Source organism: Cheilinus undulatus, linkage group 2, assembly GCF_018320785.1.
Source record: "Cheilinus undulatus linkage group 2, ASM1832078v1, whole genome shotgun sequence".
Taxonomy (NCBI): Eukaryota; Metazoa; Chordata; class Actinopteri; order Labriformes; family Labridae; genus Cheilinus; species Cheilinus undulatus.
In genome coordinates this window covers 33,865,245-33,886,283 of record NC_054866.1, presented here as the reverse complement: position 1 = coordinate 33,886,283, position 21,039 = coordinate 33,865,245, and the positions used below count along the sequence as shown (strand labels likewise).

General features: G+C 37.2%; 1 protein-coding gene across 12 annotated transcripts in view; it reads left to right on the top strand.

The window, feature by feature from the left end:
- Positions 1-21,039, top strand: part of ncam1b (neural cell adhesion molecule 1b) — a 134,096-nt gene that overhangs the window by 54,592 nt on the left and 58,465 nt on the right. For all 12 annotated transcript variants that reach the window (XM_041813451.1, XM_041813443.1, XM_041813458.1 and 9 more), the window contains 3 exons: positions 17,141-17,215; positions 18,733-18,942; positions 20,275-20,418. In XM_041813451.1, the coding sequence (XP_041669385.1) occupies positions 17,141-17,215; positions 18,733-18,942; positions 20,275-20,418 (429 nt within the window). The remainder of the gene's footprint in view (positions 1-17,140; positions 17,216-18,732; positions 18,943-20,274; positions 20,419-21,039) is intronic.

Genomic DNA, 21,039 nt, shown 5'->3' with positions numbered 1-21,039 from the left:
CTAACAGGGAAGCCACTGGAGAACCACTGTTATGATTAATCTGGAAGAAAGAGTGTTATTTTGCTGCAGACTGTGGTGATTCATTGTTCACAGAGATGTTACCATTTCAGGCATTGTTCATGCCACACAGTCTCCCTATTCTTGTATGTAGTTTAAACACTGGATTCAAGCTGGAAATAAAAAAAATGGTTGCACACTCCCCAGAATTCAGCCTCCAAGAAGCTTTCCATTTCACTGATTATGCATGTCTTTTTTAGACACAGTGACAGACTGCTCTCTCTCAGTCCTTGCACAGGTTGTATCTCCACTGGAGCCTAGAGCTGAATCAAAATCAACCTGTGATTTTTAGCCAAAATTTTATTTCACTTAATCGCATATCTGTTTTTTTTTTTTTTTTGTTAATGACAAAACGTGTTTATCCTAGAGTGTTTTAGCTGCAGTTTTTGTTTTTCAGAGTTATTTATGAGGCCAATCTCTTTCCCGTTATTTTTCCAGAAGCTTTCTGTCCCCTATATTTCCAGTGTCCCTGCAAGATGCACAATGTCTGTATTTTCCTCTGGCCTTGTTTGCAGCCTTCTAAATACTGACTCATTACAGGAGCACACAGCATGGCATGATGGGCCACAGACGCTCAGCTCCTGCCTCTCTGGGCTTTTGTTGTGTGGTGCACAGCTGAGGCAGATGCTGAGGGGCTCTCACACTAAATTGCCTGAATGAGGGTGAATTCTGTTGGCCACTGAAGTGGAGTGCACCGTAGCTCATTGAGTCACAGCTTATCTTCGGCAAGGAGAGGGAGAGGAATGTAGCTCAAACAGGCATATAGCCATTAGGTAGGGTTCAGTCTAACGCAGATTTTGGCTTCTGTTTGGGTTGTGATGGGCATGGTAGCAGTGTGTAGAATATATGTCAGAGACTTAACCTAGCAGAGTTACTCCAACCCAAAATTGTTTCTGTGTTTTTGCATTTATTATATTTTCTTTTCAGTCATTACTTAAAAATGAAGTTGAATGCGCCAAGTCTAGGAGGAAAAAGAATTTTATGCAACTGCACGGTTTGGAAAGACATCTTCCCTTTTCTGAGTTTAGCTGCCCTTCAAAGAATTTGTGGAGGTTTTCCTTCTTGCTGAATAAATGTCTTGCTATTGCAGTAATTAATGCTGCATATTTTCATATAAAAGGAAGCTACATAGGGAACAAAGTGGCTGATGTTGGTTTGAACTGACTTCTGTATCCTGCTTTTAAGAAATACCGATCAACGTTAGTGCTAGTGATTGATAAATCAGTCATTTTTTCTGAAAATAGAGAGAAGTGTTCTTTTAAACTTTCCAGATATCAGTGTTTCCAACAGAATGACACTTTACTTGAATGGAAAAGGTGGTAGAGGGGTCATCCCACCCACCTAATTTCTTAGGTTTATTTTTTTGTGTTTCTGCTCTTTCTGCATTATTCATCAACAGTATGTTGTATAAAGTCTCTCAAACAACATTACTTTTAAAATGTTTCACTCAGTATTCCATAATTATAGCAGGTGTATTGTGTGTGAATGCTTATCATTGATCAAGTAATATATTGCAGCTAGAGTGCTGTAGGACAGGATGATAACAGCAAAAAGCTGCAAAAACTGTTAAAACAATGCTTAAAAGGAACCCTGCATGATCAGACAAGTTCGTCTTGTTGGATAGATATTTGTATGTCTCAAATGTATATTAAACTAAAAAAAAAACTCACTAAATATCCCACATATCTGCATTTTGAGTTCATTTCAGCTCATAAACTCACCAGGAGACCGCCATGTTTTGATCCGAGTCACGTTAGTGTGACGTCACGGTTCCGCAGCGCTCCTCTCTGTTGCTAAGCAGTAACTGTTTTTCAGATGGTTTTGTTACTTGCAGCTGTTGCTGCCATGAGTTTGCTGCATGTTGGTTTTGTCTCCCTGCTGTCAAAGCTCTGTCATTCTTCTAAGTTTTACATCAATAAAGTTCCCTACAAGTGACTGAATTCAGTATAAAGTGGAAGTGTGCCAGGAGCTTTTCAAAATAAAAGCATTATGTACATACGAACCAAGCTTCTCCAAAGAAATGCTAAAGTGGACTTTTACTTTGAAAGGCACAATCCGGAAGTCCTTTCATTCTGTGTTTATCTTTACCTGAACCATGTGGAAACAGAAAGCCTCATAAAGAGTAGGAGTTAGGGGAACAACTTTATTAAACAGACACATTTTAGCTCGTTGCCTTCATCTGGTTCGTCAAGAAACTGATTTCAAACATTTTCTACCCATGTGGACGTAAATATGTGCTACAACAAGGTAAATATGGCTCTGTATTTATCATTTTCCTGTCTAGATAGATAACCGTTCGTGGTGCAAATATAAAACGGAAGAGACCTCAAATTTTAGACGTGAGACGTGCTGTGTTTCTGAGATGCAGTCCTAACACTGGCTGCCAGTCTGAAACAGGTTACTGCATAGGAACAGTGAGGATCACACCACAGAACTGTGATGTCACTGCGCCAGCGTGGACCAAAACATGGTGGTCTCCTGGTTAATTTATAAACTCAATGATTTAAAATGCAGATATCTAGTGAGTTTTTTAGTTCAATAAGTATACGAGACATACAAATATCCATCCAACAAGATTAACTTGTCTGATCATGCAGGGTTCCTTTTAAAGAAAATTACTCAGTCAGGACCACTTTGCCAAGAAACACACATGATTTGCAGTTATAATTTTTGTCTTCATTTTAAGTTATTTGTATTTGGCAGCAGGACTCTTTTGGGATCCCTTTGCCCTGCCACAAGCCAGAACGCATCAAGTAGAAACAGCATACTTTCCTGCTATTCCTGTGCCTACGAGAGCCTGAGGAAGGAAAGGATGCAGCAATAAACCCAGAGCAAAGCAGGCATCAATGACAACAGAATGACAGTAAGTCAGATATAGCTTAGAGGAGGAGCTGGGGTGGAGGAGGGTTGCAAAAAGCAGCTTGCAGAGGGAGCAGCAAAGCATAGCTGGGCTAGAGCAGTTTAAATATGGCAGCATGAGGGCAATTAACCAACAGCGTGCTTAAGGCAAATCAGCTGGTCTCAAATATGTGGCAGTGCTCAACTCCGTTGCCAGCCTGAGGTAACGATATACACTCAGTTTTTTTAACATGAGACATTACACCTCAAACGTAATTAAAGCAAATAAATATCAGATTTTGTTTTTTTTTATTATATTAAATTGTATTAAAATAAATAGGCTGAAGAAATTTAATTAAAATTTTTAATAATGCTGCAACCTTCTTCCAAAAGGTCTTCAATTAGATTTACTAGGTTGTTTTAATTGATATGTTGACATATTTACACCCATTCTTTAAACACTAAAATTTCCTAGCCAACTTGAGCACATCATCATACAACCATAAGTTAGCTTTTCAAGTATGCCATTTAACATTTATGCCACCAATTTCAACACAGACTTCAGCACTAGATTCGTTTTTTTTAACCAATGGGACCTACTACAATGTTTGGCAGAACTTTTCATAGCCCATCTTGGTGTATAAAGAGGTTAGAGCCGTGTGAAATCTGAGGATAACTTTACCTATGATGCAGCTGCAGACTTGATGGAGTCCCCTCTCCCCCTCCTCCAATTTGATTCATAAAACCAGAGCATCATTGTTATAATAAAAAGATCTTAAATCGTGGGAAATTCATAACCAGCAGGTGAGACTTTTTGTTGTTCCTCCTAGTTACAGTGACGTTATTGTTTAAGTGGTGCCTTTTCAAATGCTTTGATTGATCTGCTGGATGACAGCGACACTGCTGAATAATGTCAGCACTACTGTTGTTGTCTTTGTCCACTGTTGTATTTTACTGGGAAACAGAGTGTTCTTTAACGTGACACACTTTCATCTGGGACTATTCAGGCAGTTGCTGTCATTTGCTGTGGTTGTGTGGTTGCCAGGATAGTGTGACAGTGAGTTGTTCTCTGGTTTTCCATCTGTGTATGAGCTTCGTTCAACATGTGTCCGTTTGATACATGACTGTACTGTACCGAGAGGCCTGTACCGAACGGATACGGTACGAATACACATACCTTTACACCCCTGGTGAGTACTACTTGGTAGCTGTGAGATTCAAACCTTGGTTCAGTTTCTTTCCCTGTGGGACTTATCAACAAGTTACTTAACTGACTGAGCCAACAGGGAGTATTATATATATTGTGGTATGTCAGACAGAAGGAGCTGCTGCGGGTACATTTTGTATATACAGACTAGCAGATTGATGGGGTTATCAAAGCTGTCAGTCTCTGAGGTGTCTTTAAAATCTGCATTGAAGAAATCAAGGACATGGTTCTCGGCACTTCAAGTTTTCTAAATATTATCTGTAATTAACAGATATTTTCATTTACCATTTAGTACTTGATTGGGTTGTTGTTTAATAACCCATTTTACACTGATGTACATCAAGCTGCAGCACAAGAAACAGAAATGCTCCTTTGGCTTATGACAAAACAGTACAGTTGATAAAGCTTTAAATATGAGTTGTTTTATGGCACCTCAGTATCGCAGTCAAACACCTTTCAAACAGCCACTCTTAAACTCCAGATAGTAGCCTGAATCCTCTCCACTGTGGTAGCTCAGCTTTTGCTGCCTCGGCCTCTTATTCTAATGTGTGCTGCCCTATTATATAACTCATAAATATGACCATTACGTCAGCATTCAAGTGATATTTTATGCCCTCATTTTTTAACATGTTACTTTCTGCTGCCATGAAACGTAATCCTGTTATCTGCTGATTGTTATTCCTGAAAAAAAGCAATTTCTTGATTTAATTAGTCATTTATAACTTGTACTAAAGGATTTGAACACATATGAATTACATTATAAGCCTATTAAAATACTGTAGATGGCATGGAAAAGAAGATTTGGGATTAAGATTAAGGTTTTACATGGGCAATTTGGACTGAAAGCCTTGAAATGGATATATTTTAGGACCCTGCACTCTGTTTACTAGTGGTTCTTTTAAGGTTGGCACACACCCATTTCTTTTAAACCTAATGCACAGAGATTTACTGTGAGCTCCCAGCCATCTGTTGTGCTTTCATATTATGTTTACAAAGGAAATGCACAAATGAAGTGTCGAGAAGCTGACAGATAAAGTTGCTTTAGCTAGGGGACATAAAAAAAGCATAGCACCAGCTAAGCAGGAAATGAATTGTCAAAAATGCTGCCCTGATCATCACATGGTTTGACTGGATGATATTGTATGCACGGTTGAATTGAATTTGTAGCTTTTTGTGTTTATACTGTATTAGTTAAGTTTTGCAGATGTTGGAGAATCAGGCCTCCAGTCTCGAAAGGCAATCACAGTGATCGTCAGCTGAAGTTGTGCAGTTTGTTTTGACAACCTCTTCAATGTAAATAGTCACTCCTCAGAGGCTGCACTGCTGCGTCCAATCAGACAGGAGAGAGAGAGACAGAGAAAGAGAGAGAGAGCGGTGATGTCAAATATGGGGAGAGGGGAGCTGGGAAACACGTCTCCATAGCAACTGGTAGGAGTGAGTATAACTGTGGTTGAGAGGCATGAGCAGCAAGCAAATCCTGGCTTGTGCCTTTAAAAGTAGTGGGTCCTGAAAAAAACAATCTGGGTACACATCATCTGTGTAGGACTAAAATCTCAAAGCTTTCTGTGTTCATAATGTTGTTATTTATAGAGACTTATTTATAAAGAAATCTGTTAAGTGCTCACAAAGATTTTGAATTAATGTGCCAAGACACCTTGGTTAAATGCCTGTAACCCTTTCAGAACAGAAAAGTGCCTTTTGGTGAGGTATAATGCTTAACAACAAGCCCCATACACTTCAGTGATATTTCAATGCAAGTTCTACAAAGTTTAATGAAGCATGCTCCACCATCTATGTTTCTCTGTTCCTGAGTTCTCTTCTCTATTTGTTATAATGAACCTACACGATAAATAGGTCTACGTGGGTGAGTTATGGGCAGCTTCTCTCCGTTCAAATGTGTGGGACAAATAGCTTGTGCTGCTGTTTATAGTGAGATATTGTGAGTCAATCTCTTGAAGTGCATTAAAAGCACACTGGCAGCTTTACTAATGCAGAGACACTTCATTTCTGTAGACATTTGAACTCTAAAATGATTTTCTCTCCAGAGGTTTACACACAACCAGTTTAAAGGCTGTCTCACTTGAGAAAAGGGGCAAATGAGTTCATGCTTGCCGTGCCTGTGTGTGGTATGTGTACGCCGTATACTGTATTTTTTATTTAGTTATTTATTTTCTGGCTTTTAAAATGTATGAGTTTTTGAGTAGAAAGCTATCAGAGATCAATACTAGCAAACAAACTAAAGATAACAAGAGCATGATCGAGGACAATGAAAAAATATTTTTTTCTCATTATTGTATAAGGAGTTTCTCCATCCCTGGCTTACCTTTCAATTGAAGGACAAATAAGATTCTTTTGTTGACTTTAGATAACTGATAGCAAAGCAAAGTTTTCAAAATGTCACTGCTAATTTAGTAAGCTTAAAGTTGTGGTTGTGTGTGTAAGAGAGAGAGAATATTTTACGCTGACAGAGTAGATAATGAGTATAATCCCGCACGGAAGTGAAGCCAGTCACGGCTTGGGTCGAGGCTTACTAAAACATCCAATAGCACGGACTACAGCACCAGGGGTGTTGTTCTAAGATAAGCACAATGGCTGGAGGAAAGCTTTGCGTAAATTCTCATCTATATGGTGCCCTTGCTCTCCACATCTTATCAGTTATTTCCAACATAACTGTTGAAAAGTCAGTGTATTCCTGTGGGCGAATTTAAACTCAAGATACAACCAGAGCTGGTATAGGCTACATGAAGCTATTTAAGGAGTTCCAACTGCAAACACTGATTACTAAAGCCCCAGGACATCAGTGTTCATCATTTTCATTCAAGAAATCACTCTCCTCTACTTCTACCACTCAGTAGGCCTTTGCAGATATGCACATGCAATGTAATATATGCAATGATATTGCATGGCATTACAGCTGTATTGTAGAAACTGTAATTATGACCCTGAAGTGCTACAGCAGTATGCATTTTGAAGGGTGCATCATTTGTGGTTCTAAGCTCCAGTTACAACCAGATAACATAAAATATTAAATCTTTTGCTACAGTGCACTGTGATCTTCATTTAGTCGATGCAAAACTCTATAACCGAGAATGAGCTGTGACTGATTAATAGTATTTTTACTGTGTTGGTATAAATTTAATGAGATTGCTCTAAGACTACAAACACTGAGGGTTTATTGATGACCTACAGTGGCATGAATTATTGAGACTGCAAGCTGTCTACTATAGTCACAATCAGCCTTCATCCAAATATGACATTGCCCACAGCTACAGCCAGTGTTACATCACAAATGAACCGCTAACGTCAGAGTTACAGTTCTTGTGTTGCATCAATATCCACCTTTAGCTTTCCTGTCTAGTTGCAGGAAAACAGATCAGTTACTAGATTTATTATTGGAGTTCTTTTTTTGTTATTTCTTCAGTGGTTAAAGTTTCAAGAGAAATTCTGCTCTTCTCTTCTTATATTTCATTTGTCAAGCTGAACACATGGTGCGATGGTAACTAAGTCTTAATTTGCTTCTCAGATTCAGGAACTGTCAAGCATTCTTCATCTGTGTTTTGGCAGCTGATTTGGGGGTTTCAAACATACTCTGCATCTATAAATGTTTGGCATAGGCAGAGATTGTTAAATCTAATGATCCTTTTTGGTTTCTATATCCTTCTCTGAGGTCTGAAGAATGAATTTAGTTATGTGAAATGCACTCTAAAGCTGCTTATAGGTTAAGCTGTAAGTCATGTTTAATGTTGGTGGATGGCTTCTTGACATGAGTGTGTTGATTAAAAATTCCTTTTGGTCATTCATCTGTATTTCAGAAGATTTTGGAACAGACCTTTTATCCATATCCTTGGCTTCATTTCATGCACTATAGCTAAGGGGTAGTTTTGCTTTGGGATGGGAAGGGATTTTATATCCTTATCAGTTTTAGTGTAAAAGTGTAACTTGAGTTGGAAGAGGTTTTTAAAAAAGGTATTATCAAGTTTTGTACTTGAAAGGGTGCTTGATTACTAACTGTCTTCCCATTCTTCCAGTCCAGTGTTTAAACAACTAATATAAGATTTGCACATATGTCTCAATGTTACTCCAGTTCTTAGGCAAGTTCACAGACATACAGAAGAGGGCGAAATTATAAGCCACTTGGAAAATGTTCTTTGAGTATTTTCCAAGTATTGTTTAACAGAGCAAAGAGTTCTTAAAATAGTTTTTCCTAACATACTAGTTTTATTTTAGATGCATTATTTTACTTTGCACACAAAATTATTTCACAAAAATGGAAAGATTCCAGGGTCAAAATTATTAGCCTCCCTGATGCTGATAGTCAGTTGTCTCCTGTTTGTGGATAACAGCCTGCAGTTGTTTGTTGTAGTTTTCAACAAGTTTCATACATGTCTCCTGAGAAATCCCAGCCCATTCCTCTTTGGTGAATCTCTCCAGCTCTCTAAGAGTTGATGGTCTTCTGGCATGGACCTTGGTTATAATTTCACTCCACAGATTTTCAATGGGGTTCAAGTCAGGGCTTTGTGCAGGCCAGTCAACAACGTTCACTTTGGTCTTCTGGAGGTAGTTCTTCACCACAGCTTCATATGTTTTTGGTCGTCATCGTGTTGGAAGACAAAAAGATGACCTAGACCCAGTTATACTGCTGACTGCTTGAGGTTTTCTTTCAAAAATTTCACGTATGCTTCTTTCTTCATGATTTCGTCCACGTTTATGAGATTCCCAGTTCCAGACACACTGAAGCATCCCAACAGCATAATACTCCAACTGCTGTGTTTCACTGTGGGGACAGTGATCTTTGGGTTATACGCCTCTCTTCTTTCTCCAAACATAGGCAATGTCTCTATGGCCAGAGAGCTCTAGTTTGGTCTCATCTGACCAAAGGACATGTATACAGTATGCATAGTCTTTCTCCAGGTTGTCCTTAGCATACTTCAGTCTGGCTTGAAGGTGTCTTTTCTGCAGAAGTGGGGTTTTTCCTAGTCTACAACCTCTGTCCATTCCTATGCTAGGCTCTAGTGATCGTCTTTTTTGAGACTACAGTTCCTGTCTTGACTAAGCCATCTATGAGTGTCTCAGCTTCTTACCTCTTCCAGGCTTGTTCTGGACTGTGTGACTCTCTTTGAACTTCTTGATGATACTTCACACTCCAGTTCTTGACACTTGGAAGCTGTGATAACTTTGCATATCCTTCTCCTGCTTTGTGGGCATCAACAGTTTTTTTTTCTCAAATCTAAACTGGTTTCTTGTGTTTTTGCCTTGATGTTTTATCCAAACCCTTTCTGCAATTTTTATACTGTGTGTAAGTTGGAAGATAACCCTCAGTTTTAACTTGATTTTACGATTTTTGAGCATTAGAGGGAGTTAAAACACACCATTACATAACAGTGGTTTGTTCTATGGCTTAATGAAAGATCAGTTCTAAATGTGGCTAATAGTTTTGACCCAGGTAGATTTTTTTCTTTCTTTTTTTTTATAGTTTTGTTTCTGTGTGCAAAGCTAGATAATGTAAGCATCCAAAATAAAACTAGGATGTTTGGAAAAGCTTTGTTAAAAATGTATTTACTCTGTTTAACAGCACTTGGGAAATACTCAGAAAAAAAAAACATTTTCATGGGGGGCTTATAATTTTGTCCCCATGTGTGTACAGTTGACATGCTAATTACTGGTCCCTGGCTCCTTCTTCTGCACCACCCTCTTTCCTGCTGGCCCTTCATCCTTTAGAAATTTTTGAATTTCTTTTTCCAGTTTTGATGAACTGTCATACTTGAAATTGGGCTGAACACTATTTCGATCGACTGCAATTTCAATGCGTGCATGCACAATAATCACATTGCAGGATATGCAATATCAGTCACGTGACTTGAAACACATCAAGTGTTTCAAGTTGAGTGTGATGCTCAAAGTAGATGCCTGATTAAGCAAGGTGGATTTAAAGAGAGTGTAATTAGGCTATCAGCAGTATCTTGTCCCACTGTTTGTTCATGCTGTGACCGCCTATATAGTTAGTAGGGCTGTCGTGGTATACCGGTATTGACGATAATCGTGGTATTAAAAGATAAAATTTCAATATCATGTTAAAAATGTGCATGTGATAATATCATGTAAATGATCCAGTGCCTCTTGAACATAGTTTGGTAACAGAAAAAGAAAAAAATGCCAGGGATTGTTAAGTAGACATTGGATTATTCCAAAGTTATTAGTTGTCATTCTTCAGTTGCACATAAATGCTGTGTCCCCTGCTATCCACAAATGATTTTGTTTCAGTTAATATTGTAGTTATAGCAGATGTTGCACCTTGTGGATTTTCTGTTTATTAGTTCATTTGGTTACCTTTTAACTAGCTATTGAGTGTAATTGCAATTTTTTCTAACACCAGTGTTGATGGAGCCCCTTTGTTTATGTTTTTTTTTTTTTTTTTTTTGCTTAGTTGTATGATTGCTTATTTTCGTCTGTGTGCTCATACTCTGTTTTAATAAATGCTCTGAAACACTTTTTTCATTTTCTTCTGCAGAAAGAAAAATATTGCAATGGTAATTTTCCAAATATCGTTTACCCCTGCTTTGTACTTTCAAACCTGAAAATTGTTCCCCTCTTAAGGCGTACCGTAAGTTTTGGAAGGTCACTGCTAGATAACTAGAATTGCAGGTCACAGAATTGACAGGTTCTTTACGAATCAATTCCAAATTTGATGTAGCTTAATGACTTAAAACAAGCATTTTGTTATGTCTACAAATAGGTTTTCAATTAGTCCAATTTAAGCTCTGTATTTCACATTTATCTTTTAGTAACCATCGTGTGAAGCAGTGCTATCCATCAGTCAATCTTTACTCATACAGTGCCACATGATAACAAATGCTATCTCAAGATACTTAACAAAAAGAGCAGATCCAGACTGAACTTTCTATTACATTTGCTATATCAGAAAAGACGCTGTAGCAGAATGCTATGTATTATAGTTACCTTCTTGCTCACTAGTACTGACACCTCCTCAGTATTGAAAAGAAGAAACTCAAACAGTTCACTCACTAGGAGTCTGCAGCTGTATCACAGCTTTGTGAGGCTATACTTTTATTTAGTTTGAGTTTGAGGAGCTTTAAGCTAACATGAGCCTGCTGCACAACATGTTCACAAGGATATGCTGATGTCTAGTCAGTGTGAATATGATAAAGTTCAACATGAAAGTTAACTTTGTGGAAATTTGAGGTAACTTTCCATCAACAAAAGCTCATGTCAGTGGGAATATGATTAATGCCAAATACATTTCAACAAATTAACATTTTGACCTGATTGCAGCAAGCAGACAGTGCAGGGACTATCAAAGTTCAAAGTTGCAGATGTTGCTGGATGTTCAACAGAGCAGAAGAAGAATATAAACTTTTACACAAAAATGTATGCATAGATTTTAATAATAAACTATGCTGCGGTTAAGATATTTCTGTGGGCTTCTGATAATACTATCACACTAACATTTCCTTCCCTGGAAACTCTCTGCTTGCATAGCTAAAATGCATTAATTTAACTGGGTGGGAGGGGATCTTTGATGTAGGTATTCCAGGGAAAAAAAATGCTTGTCTAGCAGTTTGAAGAAATATGTTAAGTACTGTATAAATGCTTCTCCGTTTAATGTACTTTTCTTTTATCTACAGTGCATGCTCCTTTAAAGCCTATGATGCTGAGATCCCAATGCAGTCTCATCCTTACTTGGGTTTAAAACGGATTTGTCACCAGGGATTCACATGCAGATTAAATTTCTAGGACACACAGTTGCTTCTTGTAATTTGGCCACCGCCTGCTTTTAGAGTTTCTTCCCATTAATGGAACTAGAGCTACATAGCTGGTTAGCCTTTTATTGTATAAAAAAGTGAGCTGTTGGTTGCAGAGCAATTACCCTGTCTTGTTCATAACTATCTGCAATCATGAGTTGTGGCTGTGCCTTCGATCTGCAAGTAACTAATTAGTGCTTGGGCTACAAAACAGTTTCATTTGGAAAACTCCCAGGGTGTGCAGGTGTGTGTTGTTGTTCTTGTATTCTAATATTTCACACAACAAGGGATGAAACACTTAATGAGAGACAGTGAGGATGGAGGAACATGTGATGGTAACTCCCTGTGAGACCTTCACCCCTGTGAACATCAGCTTTCTTGGAAGACATGAGAAGGGTTATGGATTGTTGGTTTTAATCTAGAAGAAGCTGCATTGTGAAGTATGCTGACAGCCTTTACAGTCAGGCTGGCTGACTTTTTGACATTAATCCAATACACAGAATGGGTCCAGTTAAGTTTTGATGTCTCAACACACAAAAATACAGCCACTTACTCTTTTTTATACTATGCTTTAATCAGTTTTCATTGAACCTGGGCAATGAGTCTGATGATTGATTTGTTGTTTTTTTTTACTGCACTACATGTAAAAGTTCTTCATTCACTTAAACTACATATTGTGGTCGGTATAATTTTAACTGCTTCAAGAATTGGTAGTGCAGTTATATCTTCCTTGGAAGCATTTTCAACTGCACTGATTTAACATTTGTGAATAAAACAAATGTTAAGCATCTGTGTTTTTTGTCCTTGTCCATGGTCTATTGATAACGCTTTTTGATGTTAAAAAATGATAGCCATTATTAAGTTTCTGGCTTTTTGTTCTCAAGTGCTTTTGAAATTTCATAACATTTTAGCAGCTCAGAACGTTAAAGGACACAACAACCGTTTTTTCTTTAACATCACTGTTCTGTTATTAAATAAAGAGATAGAAATAACTTTTATTCAAATTAGATTTTAAATAATCAAATACAGAGATTACAAATTATAACGATAATCATTAGTTTTAGCCCTAATATCATCTGCTTCTTTATTGTTTAGCAATGTCTTCTGAAGACTCAAGTGCTGCATTAGTGATTCTCAGCTAAAATCTTGTGTAAAGTTTTGAATTGTGTACAGAGGGATTTTGAAATGTTTGATGTACGTAAATTGATGAAATTTGGTTAGCACAGCACATATAATGCGAGAGCGTTTTATCAGACTATTATTTTCAGCTAGGTGCACTGACCAAACTGGTCACTTTGTGTTTATCTTTATATTCAACATAAGATATGTCTAGTTTTTCTTTTAATTTATCCCACAAACATGTTGCTGGGATAAGCATTTGAATATTCCTGCACTGTTCTGCAGTATGTGCATTTCTTGTAACATTACAGAAGCCAGGGTAAATCCTGAACCACCCAGTCTTGTTTCTTTTGTGTCTGCAGCGTCTGTGGATCATCACAGCAAAAATGTCAAAGGGAATAAGCGTCTGAGCAAAATAAGCTAACGCTGTTACGCTCCAGGACCGTATAAAATGCACCAGAGAACCCAGCTATTTGTGCTTTGTACTACACACTGACTCATCATCTGCTCCACATTTTACCCTTTTTCTTATTGCCACTCCACCTATGCAGCCCCTTGGGACTAGAAAATATGAGACACTTACACTGAATCTGTTTGAGGACTTATGTAATGGGGACTGTTTCATTTGACCTTCATTTAACCTTTCTGCTCTGCTGTCATTATGATAATTCTTTCCTCAGTGTATTTCTGTGTTTCTGTTATCATTTGCTATTCTGGTTTCAGATTTTTTAATACCTCTTGCAGTTTTTAAGGATTTTTCCTAGTCTGCTCCGATAGCTCTGGCTGAAGGCTCTTTCAAACACTGAATGTGATAATGTGCTGTACAAATAAACTTAACTTGACTTGATTAATCATTATCATCATGCCTCCTCTGCAAATGAGTAGCCTGTTTGTTAGACTAAATGAAAACCAAGAGTCCTTATTTCCACATCCAATTAAAACAAAATCCTCCTCCATAAAATTAACATGTGATCATTTTAGTCAGTAGTTTATATGAAAATAAACTGAGCTGGATTTTGACACTTCGTTTTTATGTTCTGTCACTCTGAACATCGAGTTCTGCTGATAAAATTCAACAACTATGGTTCATTTCAAAATTAAACCAAAGATGTGAACAGCTTTCATGCAGCCAATCAATTATAGTAATCTGTATTGCTGTTAATTAGCTAAAAAGAGATTGATGTGACAGCAGAGACAGTGAAAATTAAAGTACAGCAGTCTCCATTCATATGGTTTCAGCCAAGCACTACCAATCTGATGTGCTGAGATCTTCAGGCCTGCTTGATATTAGTCTTGATATAATGCTGTGCCATGAATTCAGAATTGGGCAAATAAATATTCTGTCCCCAGCATCAACACAGCCACTGCTTTAATTCTCATATCTTATTATTTGCCAACATAAAGCTCTTGAAAAAGTCACTTTAAATTGTTTCAAATCACCATCACTGCATGCTTGAAGGCCTTCCATTCCAATTACTAATGAATATCTACAGACACACCTCATTGTACTTAATGAGGTACTAATTTGGTGATCACCTCAGCCAAACATTATTTAACAACAAAATGAATAAAACTCCTCTTTTGCTTTTGCACCAAGAGTGGGAAAGAATCTATCAATAGCAATGTAAAAGACCAGGGAGAGCATGCAAAGACACATGAAAAAATCATTTATTCCACAAATAGCTGTTTTTGATCTCTTAGTAAAAGAAATACACATTTTGTCAGAGCTACAAGTTTCAGCAGTGAGAATTTGGTTAACAAACTCAGCAATATCTTAAAAGGCTTGTTCTTATTTGATTTTTAATAAATATAGACCTGTCTTAGCTCTGTAAACATTCTTGAGAAGACGATGCTCAAATTAAAATACTTAAATTTAGAAAGCTTTTCAGTTTCCATTAATAGGAAACACCTGATACTGTTCATTATCCTTTTTGGTCACACTACAGCATGTATTTTGGACAACCTTCTGATTATTACGCATGAGTGGAACTCATTCAAAGGCCAAACTAACACCATTGCCCGATACAACTCTCAACACATTTGTGTACCTGATACCCAAACTGCTGACAACAGAGTCCTGGCAAGATCCAGGTAGACTCTGGGAAAGCAACACAGATGGAGCATTCCTCTTTGCTTTTCTCCTAAGATATACTCCAAAACACCTGTGGAAGATTTTTTAGACTAAATATTGAGATGTTATTCAGAATATTATATGACCACACATGACATATACTTATCCCTTAGTCTAGTCTGAATGTCTCCAAGAAAGCATCATTTTTATGATACCACTGTCATTTTCTTTTCTTTGTTGTCACATTTTTGTCTTAATATCGGCACTAAATATATATAACCTTATTTTTAATGTAATGGGTTTGAAATTAAATGCGATAGGGTCTTAAAATGTATAGAGAGGGTCTTTAAAAAGGTCTCAAGAAGTTTTACATTTTTTGTCAGATTTACTGTATATACCATGCTATCAAGACAATCAAAACATGGATTTCGATGCTTCTTTTCAGTATCTTACCACCCTAGCATGACTCCCTGCCTCTCCAAATGGAAGGGACCAAGTACTGCTATTATTATGGCTATTACTGTGCAAAAATGATACTCATTGTGTCTATTTCAGATTCTGTTTCAGAAAATTCCTTTTTTTTTTTTCTCTCGGTGATCTGGATGGATTATTATTTGTTGTTTTGTTATCATAAAAAGCCCAAGCAATCCCCAACCCTATTAATAACCAATCACAGCTTTCCTTCCAGTGGTGGTGGTTGTAAGAGCCCTACAATTTTAATCATGGGCACATTTGGAGAGGTTAATTTACAGTTTATCTTCAAATAAAGAAGGAATTTGACTTATTACCAGTCTTGTAAAACAAACTAATTTAAAACCTTTTTACATTAATAAATCAGAGCACATGGGCAGTTAAATACGTTCATAATTTTTTACTCTAATTCACTAGAATCAACCATTTTAAAGTGATCAAAAGCTAAAGAAATCTGAGTAAAATTACTCTAGCCTGAGTTCTTTGACCTTTGTCTGTGTTGTGATCCAGATTTAGGTCATCTTTTTAATTTTTACTTGAGGGAATGTGACTTCTAAGGAGATGGATGTGGCTAAAATAAATCAATTTATGTCTGTTCCCTTTATGTGCAGGCAGTACAAAATCTTTCTACCTCTTCTCTTTCACTCTATCTTCACAGATATCATCATCTTCGTTCCCCATGTCCCTTCACAGCACTATGCACCCACTATGTCCCAGACCTCTAGTGCATGTGTGTGTGTTCGTGTGTGTGTGTTCGTGTGCACATTGATGGTAGTAAACACATTCACGCAGTGTTGCTCATGCATAATATAGAGTTGGATTTGGGGCCTTTTTAGTCACACTTCTTAGTCAACCACAGAAACCCTTGACTGTCCCCTTGGGAGACTCCGTAGGAAACACATGAAGCTTTGTTCTAATTAAGCATTGAAACGTTTATGGCTACACTTCTGTCTCAGTAGAATAACAAAAATCAGTTCTTTTTGTAATGTCTATCATCGAGTGCACTGATAGCTAATTATTTTATCATTCTATGTAGACAGCATCATTTCATAACAAGCCTGGGAGGAAACTTAAATCTATTTTTCTTTAAGGTGTACTGGCAGTCAAGCTCTGTTCTGCTGAATGTTAATGTGAATAGTTGCAGTGCTTGCTGGATGTTATTTCTCTTTAAAGTGCAGGAAGACTGGAGGGTAAAGAGGAAAGAGAAATGTCAATGTTTTTGGTTATATGGCTGCGAGAGCCAAACTGGCATTGGCCCTGTTTTTATGTACATGTACATTGATTTCAACAGAATTTCTGCACACTCTCTGCATTTTCAACTGCAGTAAAACTGTAAACGCATGTGCAATGATGTTTTTATGGCTACAAAAACAGGAAAAGAAATAGCTGGTTAAAGAGGGCTGTAAGCACATAGCTGAACTTAGGCTATCATTTGAACTTTTGTTGTATTTGTGTGTTTAAATTTTGAAGTGCTGTACCAATCCGTGTTTTAGTTGTTGGATATCTTGAGATGTTGAAACAGTTTACATACATTTCTACAATATGAGCAGTGCCTTAGCTGATATGTGTCCAAGTTTCTAAAACTGAATTACATATCTATTTGTTTTTCTATTGTAGTATCCCTGGAGGTGCAGATCACACCCAATCAGGGTGAAATTAGCCTTGGAGAGTCCAAATTCTTCATGTGTGAAGGTAAGTTTACCAAACTGTTTTGCTAATGCCAATGTTTTTGTTTTGATTGTTTTACTTTTCACATCTGCATCCAGCCTGCCATTTTTACAATGTTTCCTCAAATTTAATACTGTCGTAAATATACAAACCCAAACTTACTGAAGTGGAATAAAACACACCAGATATACTAAATTCAGTGGATCATATTAGGCACTCCTCAACAAAGTAATTGTCACGTCCCCAGTCTAGGGAAACCTAGACATGGCATGATATTGCCCAAACTCCATCTACTCCTAAGAAAGTCAGCAGCACAGTTCCTCAAGGTTAAACACAGTGGTTTACTTGCTAGCACAAAGCAAAAACAACTTTACAACAAAAGATTCCTCAGTAACAAAAAAGTTCTATTTCACCCCTTTTTTACAACACTGGGGTATTAAAATCTCTGTTAACACAAAGCGTGGTTTTAGTGTTAACAACGATCTAAGCAGCTCACAATTTAAAGTTAAGGCTGCTACAACATTTTAAGCAACTTAACACTATATATGAAAGTCTGAACACAAAAACCAACAAAACCAGAACTAAAAAATAAAGAAGGGTTTCTATGACCCAAGCAGTAAACATGTATTAGCAAAAAGCCTTCATCAGTAATGTCATAACCACAGATGTCAGTAGATTTTACTCATTGATCAAAGAAAGGAGAACCAGGATTCATATATGAATAGACCACTGAGAGGTGCTTTCTCAAAGATGCAAGTGTGGAATGTGGGAAGTTTGACTGTCACTTATCCAAACAACACCATATTATGATTGTGGCGTGAATCTATTTTACCTGTCAAGGTTTGGACTTTGGAGCTGTGCAAGGTATTGTTTTTTACATACATCAATGACATATTATCCACCTTTACACCTTCTTACACAGCCCCTGTTCTAAAAACGTGTGCTGTGCTTTGGTCAGATTGTGATATTGATCAAGCGCCAGTAGAGGTTTTTAACCCTGTATAAACCAGCTCTAAACAGCCTTTCTCAGAACGGTCTGTCTTGGTGTGTAAAAGCAAATGAGCTCCCTCTCACCCTGATGTGTCCTGACTCAAGTACAGCTGTGTGCTTCCATGGCTGTGGGTGGCTATCTATGGGTGGAGTTACAAGGTCAGGGGCAGGTATTATTACAAAGTCTCACTGTGATGTAACAGAGAGCACAGAATATAACTTGTCACATTTCATATTTCAGACATAGGTGGAACATGCACAAAGGACTGGGTTAGCTTATTGTACATTTTGTGGTTCGGTAGACTGGATTCACAGTTTTATATGCAAAAAAACCTTCTTAAAGGGGGGTTTTCATGCTTCCCCTTTAAATATCATGATTTCCTTGCTAATTGATGACCACCTGGATTCACTGCATACTTTCAACCTTTTTTTCTTTACGTTTAAGTTCATTGAAAGTACTTTAATGCATAACTCATGAGATGGGTAGTAAGGGTGATGTTGAATATCTACAGTTGAGATAACTTTTCAATATACCTCTTATGTGCTCTCAGTTCTAGGTAATGCCAGGCACATAGACTGGTTTGGACCAAACGGTGACAGGATAGAACCAAACCGACCAGACATAACAGTAACCCGTAATGATGAGTCATCATCCACCCTAACACTTTATAAAGCAGGCACTGAAAATGCTGGGACATACAAGTGTGTCGCTACCAGTGGAGACCAGCAAGCAGAGGCAACTGTCAAAGTGAAAATTTTCCGTAAGTATTCCCCTTACTCCAAACACTCGTGTTATTGAGCACTATGAGCAGAGACAAAAAAAATCCTGTGTATTGAACTCACAGTATTTTATTGACTGCTCAAGGGCAACACATTACTCTTTTTCTTTTCAAGTGAGGATGGATTTTTCATCAGTTCAATAAACGGTCGGAAGACCATTAGAGGGCTGCTTAATGATCCTGTCTGTTGTGCAGTTCTTGTGAGTAATGGCTTTTATTTTCCATGAACGCCAAGCATCAGCAAATGTCCATCAGACATGAAATCTTTTCCATAAAGAACTTTCTTGTTAATTCAGCGTCTATTATGGGTTCTTATTAGTGGTGGTCAACCATGTAGATTTTGTATATTGAAATCAATTTTCAGTGCGAATAAAAAAAAGGGAATGCAGTTTTATTCGAAACCTTGAGGTTTCAGAAGATAAGCATTTGTCCTGGTCAGTATGTACCAAGAAAACAAGGGAAGCTTATTATCATTGTCAAAGAAGTAAGGCACATAAAAACATAAAATGTTCCTGTCTTTAGTTTAAGAAATAACAGCTTTAATTCATCACTTTCCCAGCATAGATTAATTTGGGGTCAAAGGTGCTTGTTTCCTTGTGGATATGTGTGGACTTTAATAAATCTTTTATTAAAATGTAACAACTTCGCCAAAGACATAAGTTGCACAGTATTTTTAAAAATGTCCTCATATCTTATTGTTGGTATTTTATGACCGATTTCTTACTAAGCAGCAAAATGCTGCTCTAAAATTTAATTCTGAGTCAGGTCTGTAAGGTAAAGTTCAACCAGAAGCTCAGATAGCTCTCTGAAGGCTCCTTCGGACATTAAAGTGATAATGGGCTATACAAATAAACATCGTTCAACTAGAATAATCATCCTCATCATCTTGTCTCCTCTGCAAATGAGTTCCCTGTTTGTTAGACTAAATTAACACCAACTGTACATATTTTTTCTAAATTTGGCGTGGAGTCTTGTCGCAAATAAAACTAGCTATTCATTCAGTGCCATGCAGCTTCAAGAAAATAATTTTGCTCCATTTAGAAGCTGTTGTGACTACAGACTGGTTCTGTTTTAGTTTGCTTAAAACACAGAGGTTACTGGGAGCTTGCTATCATTTATAGCTGGAAGCTGAGTAACAAATTCCTCATCATCAGGTATAAAACATACTGTTTGGTATGATAAGATTCAGGATTTGATCTTTTAAAGAAAGAAAGATATATATGTCTGTATGTGGGAGTCTTGCTTTTTTTTTTTTGTTTGTTTGTTTGTTTTTTTTTACAAATGTTTAAAAGTGTTTTACTTGTTATATTACAGAGAAAATCACCTTCATGAATGCACCATCACCACAAGAGTTTACTGAAGGAGACAATGCCAACATAATTTGTGACGTCACCAGTTCGCCTCCACCAACAGTGCTCTGGAGATACAAAGGAGCAAGAATACAGATGGAAAAAGATGGTAAGAGTTCTCTGAACAGCATGAGGATCAAATTTATATCTCTCTTGATTTGATTGTAAGCTTCTGTCATCTGTTTAAACTCACTGCATTTTTAATATTCATGGGTTGTCTTAACAACACAGTACCCTATGAATATAGAGTGTTTTACATGTGGTTTGTTATTCAGTTTGCATGCTCTGGCAGAGTGGTGTGCATTAAATACATTCAAGACCATCAAATGAGAAAGACTCAAATCATCAAGCAGCTGTCATAACTTCATGTTTGGTTCTTGTTCTCTTACAAAAATCTCAAGATTGGAAATCAGAGAGGCATTTAAGGAGTTATTTTAATAAAAACATATTGATTTTCATTAAAACTAAATTTACCTTACAGTTACATCATCATGCTTCTGTTGTTATGAATGTTTAATGTTTGATGATAAGCCTCAGAATCACTCAAATAAATAACTAAACAAATTGTACAGCAAAATAAAACCAAAAACCTGAGCAGTTTATTTTCACTATAATGGATAAAGACCTGTCTATCCACCTTATTCCTGGGGCCGCTACTTTAAAATTGAATAAGAGTGAAACTTCTGGTGCTAATGCGGAAGTACATTGAATACATGTATTCTAGTACAGC